Source organism: Phaenicophaeus curvirostris, chromosome 2, assembly GCF_032191515.1.
Source record: "Phaenicophaeus curvirostris isolate KB17595 chromosome 2, BPBGC_Pcur_1.0, whole genome shotgun sequence".
NCBI classification, from domain to species: domain Eukaryota; kingdom Metazoa; phylum Chordata; class Aves; order Cuculiformes; family Cuculidae; genus Phaenicophaeus; species Phaenicophaeus curvirostris.
The window spans coordinates 77,398,669-77,413,591 of NC_091393.1; the positions used below are offsets into that span (position 1 = coordinate 77,398,669).

The following is a 14,923-nucleotide window of genomic DNA, read 5'->3' on the forward strand; positions in this document are numbered from 1 at the left end:
AAGATTTGTGTGCTCTGACTCTTAATTCCTATTGCAAGACACACTTCTCAGTCTTCAGGATTAAAAAGACCATTTAAATAGATGCAATTAGGCTGTCCGTAATTTTTATTATTGTTTTGTTTTAAAACAAAAAGGTTCAAAGTGAAAGCTTTTTACTAAGTTTATAATATGAATAAATAAGACGCATCTAAATGTTTAAATGAATAAACCTTATTAAGTAAGAACTATGTGTTTATATGCAGATAAGAGGAAATCCTGTGATCAAGAAACATGTTTCATCCATAAAAATGCATTACTTTGATTATATTAGTTTATTTCAGATTCATATTATTATTTTAACCTGACTTCTGACACCACCATTTTAAATGACTGGTAACATAAAAGCATGTGAGTGGAACAAATATTCAATAACCATTAAAATATTAGACTAACAAAAAAAGCAAAAAACACCAATATCTTTAATGTTTGTATATTTAGCCTTCTCCTCATCTTGATTCTTGATAAACTGAAATATTTTAGTAGTGTCCCACACTTTCCTTCTACCTCAGAAAACCTCAATTCATACTTATTTCATTTAAAAAAAAATAAAATAACACATTCCTGGCAAAAGCATGACCCAGACATTGTATTTGAGATAAAAAGGAGGAAGGATTTCATTTGCAGGATTTGGAATCAAGTTTTTAGAGAGTATTTGTCTCTACAGAGACTCAGCATTTAGGTATCTTCTATCACTTGGAGCTCAGATTAAAGTTTTTCTTAATTAAAATAAACAAAGTATCTCAGTATGACATTTTTTCTTTATGCCTTTGCGAGAGTTATATTCCTTAGAAATTTCAAAAAGGCTTTTCTAAAATAATAAGGTGTAATACAACTTCTTATTTTAACTAAAATATCTACTTACACTTAGAATTCCACCACAAGCAATAAAGAAGATGTGACACAAAGATACTCTGAATCAAACCTATCAAAATGTAGCATATAAGAAGCAACTTTCTTCAGCAATCCTAAACTGTGTAATTTAAGCCAAAATAAACATATGCATCTAATAATCATTTGAGATGAAACATTCATGAAACTTCTCACTTTTTATTGCCTTGTAATTGTACACGCTTTCAGGAAGAACTGCTAGCATTACTGCTCGAATTTCTCAATTTAGGGAAAATTTTAAGCTCTATTTGTTTCAAGCTGACATCCAAAAACATAAGTGTCCTTTAGCATACATAGATTCTGCAGGTCTTTTGTACCTGAATCACCCACATTAACAATAATACAGCTGTAACACAAGGTTATCTGCAGGTGAGCCAAGCCACTATTTCCCACACTGTGTAACAAACAAATCCAGGTCACAATAGATAATTGTTCATACAAGTGTATAATTTAACTAGTTAACATGGACTATGTTCTAGAAAATCCATGTTTACAGGCCTGATGACTGCACCTTAACAAAATTACAGAAAAACAACCCTTCCACTACTAAAGCATAGCTGTTCTACTAGGCATTCTTCATTTTAATCTTATTAGCATGAAGATTTAATAAGCATTTTTAGAAAGACCAGCTTTGATCATGGTAGCAAGTATTGTATAATGCTGATGAATAAAAGAGGTTTTAACTTGGTTGGGGAGTTGCTGTGCAATGGACTTGTATCACAAGAGTATTAGCACATTTCAGTCATTAAATCCTTCTGTATTACAACTTAAGTGAGTTGACAAGTATATAGACACCACAGCAGAAAACTGTACAAGTCTTCATTGAGCTCACTGAGTTGGAAACAGCCTTTCCTACTAGGTCACACAGAAACTTGCTGTACCAGCCAACAGTATGTACAAATAGAATCATAGAATCACAGAATCACTAGGTTGGAAAGGACCCACTGCTACATCGAGTCCAATCATTCCTATTAATCACTAAACCATGCCCCTCAGCACCTCATCCACCCATCTTTTAAGCACCTCCAGGGAAGGTGACTCAACCACCTCCCTGAGCAGTCTGTTCCAGTTCCCAGTGACCCTTCCTGTGAAAATTTTTTTCCTGATGTCAAGCCTGAAATTTCCCTGGCAGAGCTTGAGGCCATTCCCTCTTGTCCTGTCCCCTGTCACCTGGGGGAAGATGCCAGCTCCCTCCTCTCTACGACCTCCTTTCAGGTAGTTGTAGAGAACAATAAGGTCTCCCCTCAGCCTCCTCCAGGCTAAACAACCTCAGCTCTCTCAGCCACTCCTGATAAGACTTGTTCTCCAGCCCCTACACCAGCTTTGTCGCTCTTCTCTGGACTCGCTCCAGAGCCTCAACATCCTTCTGGTGGTGAGGGGTCCAGAACTGAACACAGTATTCAAGGAGCGGTCTCACCAGGGCTGAGTACAGAGGGAGAATAACCTCCCTGTCATGCTGTTTCTGATACAAGCCAAGATGCCATTGGCCTTCTTGGCCACCTGGGCACACTGCTGGCTCATGTTCAGTCAGCTGTCAACCAACACCCCCAGGTCCCTCTCCTCCAGGCAGCTTTCTAGACAGACTTCCAGCCTGTAGCACTGCACAGGGCTGTTGTGCCCCAAGTGCAGGACACGGCATTTGGCCTTATTAAACATCATCCCTTTGGTCTCAGCCCATCAGTTCAGCCTGTTCAGATCCCTTTGCAGAGCCTCCCTACCCTCCAGCAGATCGACACTTCCACCTAGCTTAGTGTCATCCGCAAACTTGCTAAGGGTGCACTCAATGCCTTCTTCCACGTCATTGATAAAGACATTGAACAGGGCTGGACTCAGCACTGAGCCCTGGGGACACCACTTGTAACTGGCCTCCAGCTGGGGTTAACTCCATTTACCACCACTCTCTGGACCCGGGCATCCAACCAGTTTTCCACCTAGGAGAGTGTTCGCCTGTCCAGTTTCCTAAGCAGAATGCTGTGAGAAACTGTGTCAAAGGCTTTACTGAAGTCCAGGAAGACCACATCCACAGCCTTTCCCTCATCCAGTAGGTGAGTCACTTTGTCATAGGAGGCGATCAGCTTAGTTTGGCAAGATCTGCCTTTCGTTAACCTGACAGCACTCAAGATCAACTGTTCCATGACTTTCCCTGGCACTGAGGTCAGACTGACAGGCCTATAGTTGCTCCTGAGCTGTTGGAATTTTGTTTTTGAAGAGCATCCAGCCTTCATAGAATCCCTTGCCCTTAAGGACTGTCTCCCGTGGGACTCTGCCATGGACAAATACAGAGACTTTGCCATGGGCAATAAATACAGAGGCAACATACTGCAACACCAGTAAACAAGCCTAAAAAAAAGGGAATGTGGATAAAAGGGTGGAGAAATAGCTTGTTATACATGACACATGTATATGAAGATACATAGATGTAAGCAAGGCTTTTGGAATACCCAGGAAAGACGAGTCCAAAAGAGAATGAAAGGTTAGTGTATTTTCTAATGAAATTGGTTCAGATTATTTAATCGTGGAAGCAGAGAGATACAGGTAAGGATCCTGTACCTGTTTCAGGTCTCCTCATTAAAAAGTTGCTTTATTTAATCCCTCAAAAGGATTTGTTTTATGCAATTCCTTTGAGGTGTTATTTCCTTAGAGTGGAAAACTTCATAAGTTTTTTTGAGATGCCAAAAATCAAATAACCGATTTAATAGTAGGTTCTGGCTATTACATAATGAATAAATAATTATGACTGACTTTTACTTTCCTGTTCTCCTGCCAGATATATTTCCTGCTGTAATAGTATAAAATCTTCCTGAAGACAGCTTGCACTTTTAAATTTTTTTTAAACTATTTTAAACATCTTACATGTTGCACATCTATAATTATACTCTTAAATACTCAAAAAACCCTTTTCTTTCAAATTATGCAAAAGTAAAAATAAAGTACAAAAAATAATCTGGAATTCCAGTTGCACAATAAAGATCTTTTCCCCAACAGCTGAACATCTGTGTGAAGCCAACGTTTGCGTAATAACTTTATACAAGAACAGAAATTGCAGAGGCTGTGAAAGACCTATGACAAAGTTAAGAGAGCAATGTGTTTCCCTATGTAAAATCAAATAATTGTTAGGTTCGTATATTTGGATTTTATTTTTTTTTCATAATTTAAGTTCTACATCACAAGGAAAATACACATCACATTTCAAGGAATGACAAAGTCTCTAGATTAAGTACTATCAAAGGAACAGCCCTGCTAATTCCACATTCTTCTTCCTAGAAGAAATATATACTAAGATATTGTATATCATAAGGGCTTCCAACAAAATTAAAAAGATGTTCATTTTGCTGTAAAAAGATGGAAAGGTGTGACTTTTATCCATCTCTAATAATTAGCTTTAAAGTAATGAAGAAACATTAAAAAAAACCAGAATTAAGAATCTCAAGTTTTTAAGAATCTCTATGATGTTCAAAAGCAGAGGTCATAATTTATTTGGAACCTTTTATTTGTAAGAAATAGAATAATTTATTTATTACAAACCTTGTAAACAAAGTCAGATTTCATGTTTCAAGCAATTTCTTATCTATTGGTTCAAAATTCAGAGCAACTATTAATCCACATTCCTATTGAAGAATATTCAGCATTACTCTAGCTTAGATGGTCAAATGGAGAGCACAGTTTGAGAGAAAACTGGCATCCTTGTACAAACTACTGAAATTTCCTTAGTTTGAGGAAATGTGTATGTATTTATTTTCTTTGAATACATCTTTGAGCTGTTAATGAGAGAAACAACACCACCACAAAATTAAAGAAAAGCCCAAATGCCCTTTTTGTATCATTTTATTCATAAAATTAAATAGAAAGACCAAAAAAAAACCAAACCCAAAACCAAAAAAAACCCCAATCAAAATCAGAAAAGCTGGATTCTATGCACATATTCAGTAAAGTTAGGAATATCCTATTAGGATGTTTAGTCTAGACCCTGTGGCTTTGTATTACAAGGAAATCTAATGATGTAAATATGTTTTCCAAATATTTTCAATTACTCGTAAAATATTTTCTAAAACTGGAAAGAGGGACATTACAAAATATAATCAAGATTATAATGATGCTGTTCTGCAAAATATTTTGACTACATTTTCTGTAAGAATAAGCATAAGAAGAAAACAGAAAAGAGTAAAGGGAAGTAGTTTGTATATTACAGATGCTAATTCTTAGGATAAACACAGCACACGAGAAGAAACTAAAATCTGCAGCAATGGGTGTATTACCCCAGAGGCTATCATATCTTTCAAAAAAAACATAGGTGGCTGCCATTAGATTTATAAACAGCTGAGCTGATTCTTATTTTCATGATACAGCTGAAGGGAAAACGTTTTCTAAGTTATTTTTAATAAATCAAGACAAAACATTGGCCATATTAGAACTGAAATCAAAACTAATTCTGAAGCACCAAGAATTTCTACTTAATTTCTAGTTGCATTCTTCATCATAACACTGATAAGCATTGTAAGAGTAACCTTGTTCAGCTGTTAGACTAAAGCAAGATTCAATTGATACCAAACTGTAAAAAAAGGATGTTACTAATTTTCTCTAGTTTTTGATAAAGAAATAGAAGTAGTGTTGCTTTTTCTTAAAGATCAAGTTGGCTCTCCACAAAGAAAAAAAATCAAGACTATAAGATTTATTTAAAACTAAAAGAATAAAGTACATAAAGAAGCTAAGCAAGAGATGACTCAAACATTAACAAAATAACATTTTAAAAAATCAAGCAAATCACATGCTTATAATGGGTTGCAGAGGCTGCCACTTTAGACTGAAGAAGCAAATTAAATGAACTAATGTCTGGTGCCTCTGAAACCACAGGCAAGATGGCAATGTAACTGGACTTAAAGAGAGAAAAGTAGTGGCCCAACATCAAAGAAAGCTTACTTGAAAAGAGGAAAAAAAAAAAAGTTGCATCCAATTTCCATCCATCCAAGAACAAACAAGAAAGATTTTAGAATCCTGAACACTGCATTGCTGGTTTTAGTTTAAACAATGCCCAGGGCTTTTTTTTTTCTGAGCATTTAAGTCTAACTGAATTTTCTCATGACTCTAAGTATGCATGGCAAAAAGCCTCAAAATGTCACTGAACTATTTCATTGATACTTTTCTGCTACTTTATTTTCCCTGGCAATGCATGGACAAAAACTGTTCTCTTACTAAAGTGACTCCAACAATAGAAATGAGTGCATTTTCAACAGTTTTTTCCTGCAAGAGAAGGTTGACATTTTGAAATTCAATTTTTTTCTAAAAATGAAGGAAGAGGATGAGAAACAAAAACATACTTTAGGTATTGCCTACTCTGCTCTAAGGACACAAGCTATATTATCCTTCAGTATTATCATTAAAATTAAAAACATCAGTTGGAATACAAGCTTTAATACATTGTAACACTTGATTCAGTTAAGAATGATTTTATAAATCAATTTAGGCATTGAATGATCTTATAAATCAATTTTAGCGTTAAAAACTCAGCTGTTCGGAGATAATTGTATGCCCAAACACGACTAGTTTTAATAGATTTAAGTACTTAAAAATTTCTAAAAATTAAAACTAAACTCCATATAATGGAGCAAATCAATGTATCAAAATCTAGTATTAGCCAACACTGAAACAAAGGAAAACCATACCACTTCCTGTTTATTTAGAGCACTGTATAGGTGAAATATTCAACTGTAAACCTTTCCATTTTCTAGCCAAAGATTGCAAAGGAAAAAGAAAAGTCAGTCAGTCTGTTGCTCGTTAGCTTTGATACTCTGAGGTTTTGTTGAGTATAATTCAATCCATAGCATGTAGCAACAAGAGTTTTAACCCTTCTTTTCCAACACAGTCAGATAAGATACAGAAGTTCTTGTCTGCAGACATCATTAAATTAAGAAATATTTAAAGTAAAATACATAGGTTAACCTGAAGCTATATGTTATTAAGTCAGACAAGCAAAGAAATCCCTTTTGGGTGAAAGGAGAACATAACATTTTATTTTAAAGCAATTTAACTTACTCTAGTAAAGTTTTAAATTCACTGCCTCTTCATTTTCACTGTCAATTACCATTCTGCTTTATGGCGGATTTTAAACAAGATAATCTCTTTTAAAGATAATCTATTTTAAAGAAGATAATCCCTTGTTCAATCCCATGAGGTTGGACATGGCCAGGTGCTAGGTCCTACATCTGGATTAGGGCAATCCATGGTTTCAAAATACAGGATGAGGAATGACATGATTGAAGGTAGCCCTTAAGAGAAGGACATGGGGGAGCTAATTGATTAGAAGCTTGAAATAAGTTGGCAAGAAGGCCAACCATATCCTGGGCTGCATCAAAAGAAGCATAGCCAGTAGGGCAAGGGAGGTGACTCTCCCCATCTACTCTGCTCTTGTGAGACCTCAGCTGGAGTATTTGGTCCAGTTCTGGAATCCTCAATATAAGAAGGATATGGAACTGTTGGAATGGGTCCAGAAGAAGGATTCAAATATCATCAGAAGGCTGGAGCACCTTTGTTATGAAGACAGGCTGAGAGAGTTGTGATAGATAGGCCTGGAAGAGAGAAGGCTCCAATGAGACCTTATAGTGACCTTCCTTTACCTGAAGGGGTCCTACAAGAAAGCTGGAGAGGAGCTTTTTACAAAGACTTGTAGTGATAGGATGAGGGCAGATGGCTTTAAATTGGAAGGGGGAAGACTTAGATGAGACATTAGAAAGAAATTCTTCATGATGAGGGTGGTGAGGCACTGGAACAGATTGTCCAAGGAAGCAGTGGATGTCCCATCCCTAGAGGTGTTCAAGGCCAGGTTGGATGGGGCTTGAGCAGCCTGGTGTTGTGGGAGGTGTCCCTGCCCATGGCAGGGGGGTTGGAGCTAGGTGATCTTTAAGGTCCCTTCCAACCCAAACCATTCTATGATTTTATGATTCATTCTGTGATTCTATAATAGAGGGGAAAAACAAGAAAATGAAATTGTGAAGAGCTTGATATATTTTTATAACACTTTGAAGTAACAGTTTGAGAGAGATTGAGTGTCCAACTGAGGATGCCTGTTTTCCTATGGTGCAAAACATGAGATAGTGCAGTAGGCTGAAGAATAACTTGACGAACCATAGCTGGGTCAGACAATGAATGAGAAATGTTGGTACCAAAATTAACGTGCCTCAACTCACTACAAGTGTGGATTCTGAGCAGTAAGTTAGGTAAAAAAACCAAATATTATGCAGAAATTCTGCTACCTCCAGTGTGGGATTTTCTCCCCCACTAAAACCCATACTAACCAGCACCGTGGACATGAGCTGAGCAAAGGAAAATGGTGTCTTGGAAAATCCACCCTGTTCAGAGTGGCATTCAATACACAAAATGTATGAAGAGGGCTTGTACATCAGTCTTAAACGTCTGTCTTTGCAAACTCTAAATTATGAGCATTGTTTATTACATGGAGGAGAAAAACAAAACCAGTGCCAAGGTCACTGTTCTATACATTAAGACAAAAATAATGAGGGCAAAATTTGAGACTATCTCCACACGTGTTAATTCACGAGTGTCCCTAACTTACTGAAAACTAAACAGGCGGATTAAGATTTCCATTAGGTTTACCTCTTCTTGGACCCATATAGGGAATACTTTTCTAAGTGAAGTGAGCTTATATTATAGACAAAAAACCTAATTAGGCATAGGCTTCTATGCCAATGCAACAAAAAACTGTAGCAGTGCTGTTTTAGGAGTTAATAATGGGATCTTACCATACACAAAACTGCATATCTCCTAGGACATGACAGTATTTAGAAAATCCACTTTTACAACAGTAAGACAAACACTTGCTACATCTCTTCCAAGTAATACAATGAAAGCTATTTTTGACCCTCTATTACCCCGATTACTCGCAAGATCAACAACATACCGTTCTGCTACTGGTTTGGCAATGTTGTCAAAAATCACATCTTGTTTGGCCTCTTGATCAAAAATTTTCTGAAATCTGAAAATATTAAGCAAATAATAATTGCTCAGAATCTTAAAACACTACTTGATTCATACATTTTTGTTTGTGTTTTTAATAGTCAATGTTTACATCATTAGGCTTACATAACATAGTACAATGTTTTCCCTGTAGTCTTACCCACAGCATGCTGTTGTGCTATTGTACATAAATAGGCTTTACACAGTGCTGCTTTGACGAGATCTGTACAATAAAATCCTCTGATAAAATGATGTGGCTTAGAAAAAAATAAATAGTATTTTAAATCTATCAAGAGAATCAGTGTTTGTAACTGGCACCACACTGAAACGTGGATAAATAGATTACACTATAACCAAATACAACGTCTCACCAGTATAGCCAGACTCCCAATTTTTCCTAGCTACTGCCTTCATTCTGCTGCACAGTGACTGTAAGTCACAAGGAGATATTTAATTCAATCTAAGTTTTGTTGCTTCCTATATAAGGTAACTGCATTTGTCCCACAGAATCAAAGTATACTTCAGGGTGGAAGAACCATCTGTTGCAAACCCTCTGCTCAAAAGAAGGTCAGCTAGAGCAGGGGTCTGTACAGTCAGGTTTCAAGGTCTCCACACATGGAGGCTCCATAACCTCTCTGGGCAACCTGTTCCAGTATTTGATCACTCCATGGTAAAGAGGTTTTCTTTTCTATTTAGTATATTTCAATTTGTGCCCATTAACTCTCATCCTGTCACTGGGCACCACTGAGAAGCATTAGGCTCCATCTTCTTTATTCCCTCCTTCCCCTCCTGGTGTTATACACATTGATAAGAAACCGTTGGACCTTCTCTTTTCCAGGATAAACAGGCCCAGCTTGCTCAGCCTCTCCTCCCACGTCAGATACTCCAGTTCTTTAATCATCTTTGTATCTGTTTGTTGAAGCCCAGAACTGTATGCAGACCTCCAGATGTGATCTCACTCGTGGTGACTAGAAGGGAAGAATCAACTTCCTTGACCTGCTGGTGACATTCTGCCTAATGTAGCCCAGAGTCTGTTGCCCTTCTTTTCTGCAAATGGTGTATTACTGACTCACGTTCACCATTTTGTCTGCCAGGACTCCAGGTCCTTTTTGCTAATCTGTTTTCAGTCAGCCCTGAGCCTGTCTTTGTTATTCCTCACCTCAGGAGGAGGACTTCACATTTTACTTTGTTGAACTTCATGAGATTCCCATTAGCCGATTTCTCCAGCCTCTTCAGGTCCCTCTAAATGGCAGCACAACTCTCTGGTGTGCCAACAGCTCACCCATTTCATATTTTCTGTGAACTTGCTGAAGTTTCACCCAGTCTCATCAAGTAAGTCATTAATGCTAAACAGTATTGAATCACAGTATTGATGACACCACTAGTGACTGGCGACTGACAATGCTCTGATCCCAGCTCGTTTCCAGCACCCCTCACTGTGCAATTAACATAGACATTCCCAATTCCATTTATCAGACAGCATTCCAGGGTCACCTGACCCTGCTCCTACCTCTTGTACACTTTGTTTTTATGATTGCCTTTAGTCAGGAGCTATTTGCTCATCCATGCAGGCCTGCTGCTGCCTTTTCATCATTTCCTGCTCATCAGGATGGATTGTTCTTGAACTTGGAGGAAGTGACTCTTGAAAATCAGCCAGCTCTCCTGGACTTCTCTCCAGGACTGCATCTCAAAGATTCTTTCAAGGAGATCCCTGAAGAGGCCAAAGTCTTCTCTCATAAGTCCAGGGTTGCAATCCTGCTTTTTGCATTTCCCTCTTCTCTCAGGATCCTCAATTTTACTATCACATGGTCACTGCAACCAAGACTACCACCAGGTTTCACATCCCTGATCAGTTCTTCCATGTTTGCAAATAAGGGGTGCAACAGAGATTTTCGCCTAATTGGCTCTTTAGCCAATGTGTTAGGAGTTTGTCATTAATACAACCCAGAATCTTCTTGGACTGCTTGTGCCATGCTGCGTTGTCCCTCCTGTCTGGAACTGTATACTCACATAGGACTTCGCAGGTTATACAGAAGGGTGCTATGGACATCAGCTATACAGAAAGACACCATGGACCACAAAGGATATGCAGTATGTACAACATCATAGAATAATGTCATACACAAAGTATAGGGGAATATATGAGGTCCAACACAAAATAAATGAGACTAACCCTATAGCTCAGGAATGAAGAGTGGGAGAGGACAGACAAAGAAATGGTTACAAAACATGTTCCAACCTGCCACAATGAGACAAGGCTCCACTCGGTTGCTTCACTGAATATGAATGAATGTGCATTAAAATATAGATGCCTTCTTACCATTGGTTGGAAAATGTTGGTGTGCAAGAGCGATTGCTGTATTAGCATCAAGTTTCTTGTGAAACTGAAGAAATCTGTGATGGACACTTTTCAATTATTGACTGAGTCTTACAATGAAGAACGCCTGTCTCATGCATGCATTTTTGAATGGCACAAATGATTTTCAGAAGGCAGAAAAAGCATCAAAGATGATTATCATCAAGGCTGCCCATACACAGCAGCTACCAATGATACAATTGAAAAAGTGTGAGATATGATTTGAAAAGATGAAAGGTTCAGTGATCAAGCAGTAGCTGAGAAAGTTCATTTGGACATGGAAATGTTCAACACATTCAAATGGAAGAACTGAACATGAAAAAGGCTTGTGCAGGAATGGTTCCAGAAATGCTGACAGAAGAACAAAAAGAACACGGCAAGGACTTGTGTTTGAACATTTTGCAACACATGGAAGATGAACCAGACATGTTGAACTCATTAATTACTTCTGATGAAACTTGGATATTTACATATTATCTGGAAAACAAGTGACAATCAGTGCAGTGGAAGTCAGCAACATCTCCGAGACCAAAAAAAGCACACAAGTCATTTGAAGTTCACAGCCACATTGATTGTTTTCTTTGATAGCCAGTGTATTGTGATGGCAGAATAGGTTACCAGCGGCCAGACAACAAATCAGTTTCAAGTCTTGATGAAATTGTGTGAACGTGTGAGAAGGAATTGTCCAGAATGGTGAGAAACTAGTGGATTTTGGACCAAAAGAATGCACCAGCCCACAATTCTTTGTCTATGAAGCAATTTTCAGCTAATAACAACATCACTGTGCTTGAGCACCGACCCTATTTGCCAGACCTGGCTCCCTGAGATTTTTACCTCTTCCTAAATATCAAGTCAGTGCTTAAAGGAACCCATTTTTTGTCAGTAGAAGATGTGAAAGGAAAGATGACAGAGATCCTCAACAGCCTTTCAGAAAATGATCTGCAAAATTGCTTGAATGTTGTCAGCATTGTATGCAGCTGAGTGTCACCTCAGAAGGGAACTATTTTGAAGGTGATAGTAGTCAATTTTCTTAATTCATTAAATAAAAAGGGTTATAGACACATTCTCAGGGTTTTGTGTGTGTGTGTTAGATTTCATATTCTATCCTGCTAATAATTGTGTTTGATTCCCATATAAGAAATTAAGAATAAGGGAGAATAACATTTGAGTTGACCAGGATAGACAGACTGCAGGAAAGTATGAGTTTTATGAAGGAAAAAGAAATGTTTGCTCCATAGCATTATTCTTGCATTGTCTTAAGAACAATAAGGCATAATGTTTCTCAAAATCCATCTCTACAGACTTTTTAATAAGTTATAAGGTCAGAAAAAAAATCAGCATTCATTACAGTTGACTTGAGCACCTGTGACCTAAGCTAGTTTTGAATATTAATCTAGTCGGAGAGGGCAGTTCCTCTCTTCCCAAGCAGAACAGATTTCCTTAACTGATGTAAAATGACATCATCCTGAGCCACAAATGTTTCTCTGGGTCTCCTTTTGTTTAATAGCATAGAGCAACAAATTTACTTGACTTGGTATTATAAAAAAATAAAGATTATTCAACTTGGAAAAAAACAATCTCAAATTAGTAATTAGAGGTGTTTATACATCTAGTTTTCTTTGTAATCCAAATTTTAAAATGTTGCCCCAAAGTTTTCTGTTCAAAAGATAAAACTATTTGATTGATATCGCTGGTACTTACTTTTAGTTTCTAAAAACTATTTACATTCTACAATCATGGTTTTGTTTCTTTCAACAGTATTTTCTTTTTCTTCACTGTGTTTTGGTTATATTTGAAACACAGTTTCTAAATATAGCTTGTTACATCAAGACACCTTTAGCCAGCCTATGCCAACTCATCAGATGACAAGAGAACACATCGTCCTGCATACAGTTTTCATATGCAAATTCAAACAAAAGCTGTAAAAAAAAACCTGATAAATGAGATGAGACCTAGAAATCTATAACGAGTTGCAATGGATAGGAACACCTTCTCCCCTCCCCCCCCCAACTTTATTAAATGTTATTGTTCAGATGCAGAGCTGGAGCATTCCTCTTGTCAATGGATTTGTATAAAACCCCCATATACACCAGAGCTTGATTTTCAGAATAAGCTATAAGAACAGTCTTTTCCAGGTTCCCTAGATCTGTATCACCACACAGTGGTATCTAAAGGCACAAGTTAGAAAGACAAGGCTTCCACTTACTTGAATTCGTAGCTCTCTCGTTTATTATTGATGAACCCATGTGCTAAATCATGTGGCACAATAATCTCCAGGCTGGACAGAGATTTCTCATCGTCATCAACAGAATAAATCTAATAAGGACAGATATGAATTAAGAAAATAACTTTACTAACAGAAGAGCATAGCCCTTAGGTTTAACACTTATGTAAGCTTTGCACCTGAAACTGCCTGAAGAAAATCTTCATATGTATTTCATTGTGTACCATGGCTAAACAGTATGTCAAAACAACGTGGCAAACCAGAATGGTCTGTCTACTTCAAAAGGCTTTAGTACATGAGCAGATCCTCCTTCAGCTCTTTGACAACGAAGCAAGCACAAACTAACTATTCTGTTTGTTATGATGTAAACAGTGTGATAAGATTTGAAACAGAAACAGCCTTTTTGACATAATTTGTTTACTCAACCACTTTAATACTTAAACTATTACAAAACAACACACAGCTCCTATTGCAACCGCCTCCAAAAAAAAAAAAAAAGGAATAATATATTAGGAAAGACTGTGACAGAATGAGTAGAAGCTGGTTTAAAACAAGACAGTGAAGAGACGTAGAAGCATGATCTCTGAGAAATGCTTTCGTTATCTTTATTATCCCTTGCAAGCACAGCTAACTACTGGGAGCTAACGCGTCCCCTTCCCATGTCCAGAACAGCGCTGAACTGCACAAACCCAGTGACCAGCACCAAACGTTTTTCCCATGGATCCCTTCCCTGACAAGAAGGCAGGAAAGAAGTTCCTCGCTCCCTCCCCTAGTAACTGCGAGTCTAAGCTCCCGTATTTCGTGGGTTCATTAACTTCTTACGGCTCCGGAGAGCAGCACGGGGACCCCCCTCACCAAACCCGACCGCGTATGAACCCTTCTGAGAGCAGAAGGGTCTCTTGCACGGGAAGTCACGGTCAAGGTCACTGCCCTCTCCCCCCGAGCCGCTCGCAAGCCCCCAGGAGGCCCTTTGTCCCGCCCCACAGCCCCGCACAGCATCTGGCTCCCCCTCCTACCCCCGCCTGCTGCCGCCTGCCCAGCGGCTTCAGCCGCGCGAACACCCGGATGGCTTCCTGCACCATCGCTGCCCCGCGGCGCCGCCCGCCTCGCGACGGCACCGGGCGCTACCCAGCGTGCGAAGCGGCGGCCGCCGCCCGCCCCGGGGACGCGGGTTCGGTTCCCGCTCGGCCGGGTTGCCTGGTCACTGGAGGAGGAGGGAGGGAGGGAGGTCTCCGTCTGTGAGGGGTGGCTGCGAGCGTGGCCATTAATGGTAATTCCTCATGTAAATGATCAAAATAGTGCGTGCAGGTACACGTTGGAGAGATATGGATTTGATGGGTGGACTGTTTAGTGGATAAGGAATTGGCTAGATATTCCCATTCAGTGAGTAGTGGTCAACAGCTCAATGTCCAGATGGAGATACATGACAAGTGATGTCCCTCAGGGGT

At 38.7% G+C, this 14,923-nt stretch overlaps 1 protein-coding gene across 2 annotated transcripts in view; it reads right to left on the minus strand.

Annotated features, from left to right (window-relative positions):
• KIF6 (kinesin family member 6) overlaps positions 1-14,557 on the minus strand; it is a 159,233-nt gene extending 144,676 nt beyond the window's left edge. Inside the window, exons 1-3 of one of the 2 annotated variants that reach the window (XM_069852542.1) lie at positions 14,492-14,557; positions 13,458-13,567; positions 8,840-8,914 (exon numbers count right to left, since the gene is read on the minus strand). In XM_069852542.1, coding sequence (XP_069708643.1) covers positions 8,840-8,914; positions 13,458-13,567; positions 14,492-14,557 — 251 coding nt within the window. Of the gene's footprint in view, positions 1-8,839; positions 8,915-13,457; positions 13,568-14,491 lie in introns of those variants that run through there. The other variant, XM_069852543.1, reaches the window with a different exon arrangement.
• Between the last annotated feature and the right edge of the window lie 366 nt (positions 14,558-14,923).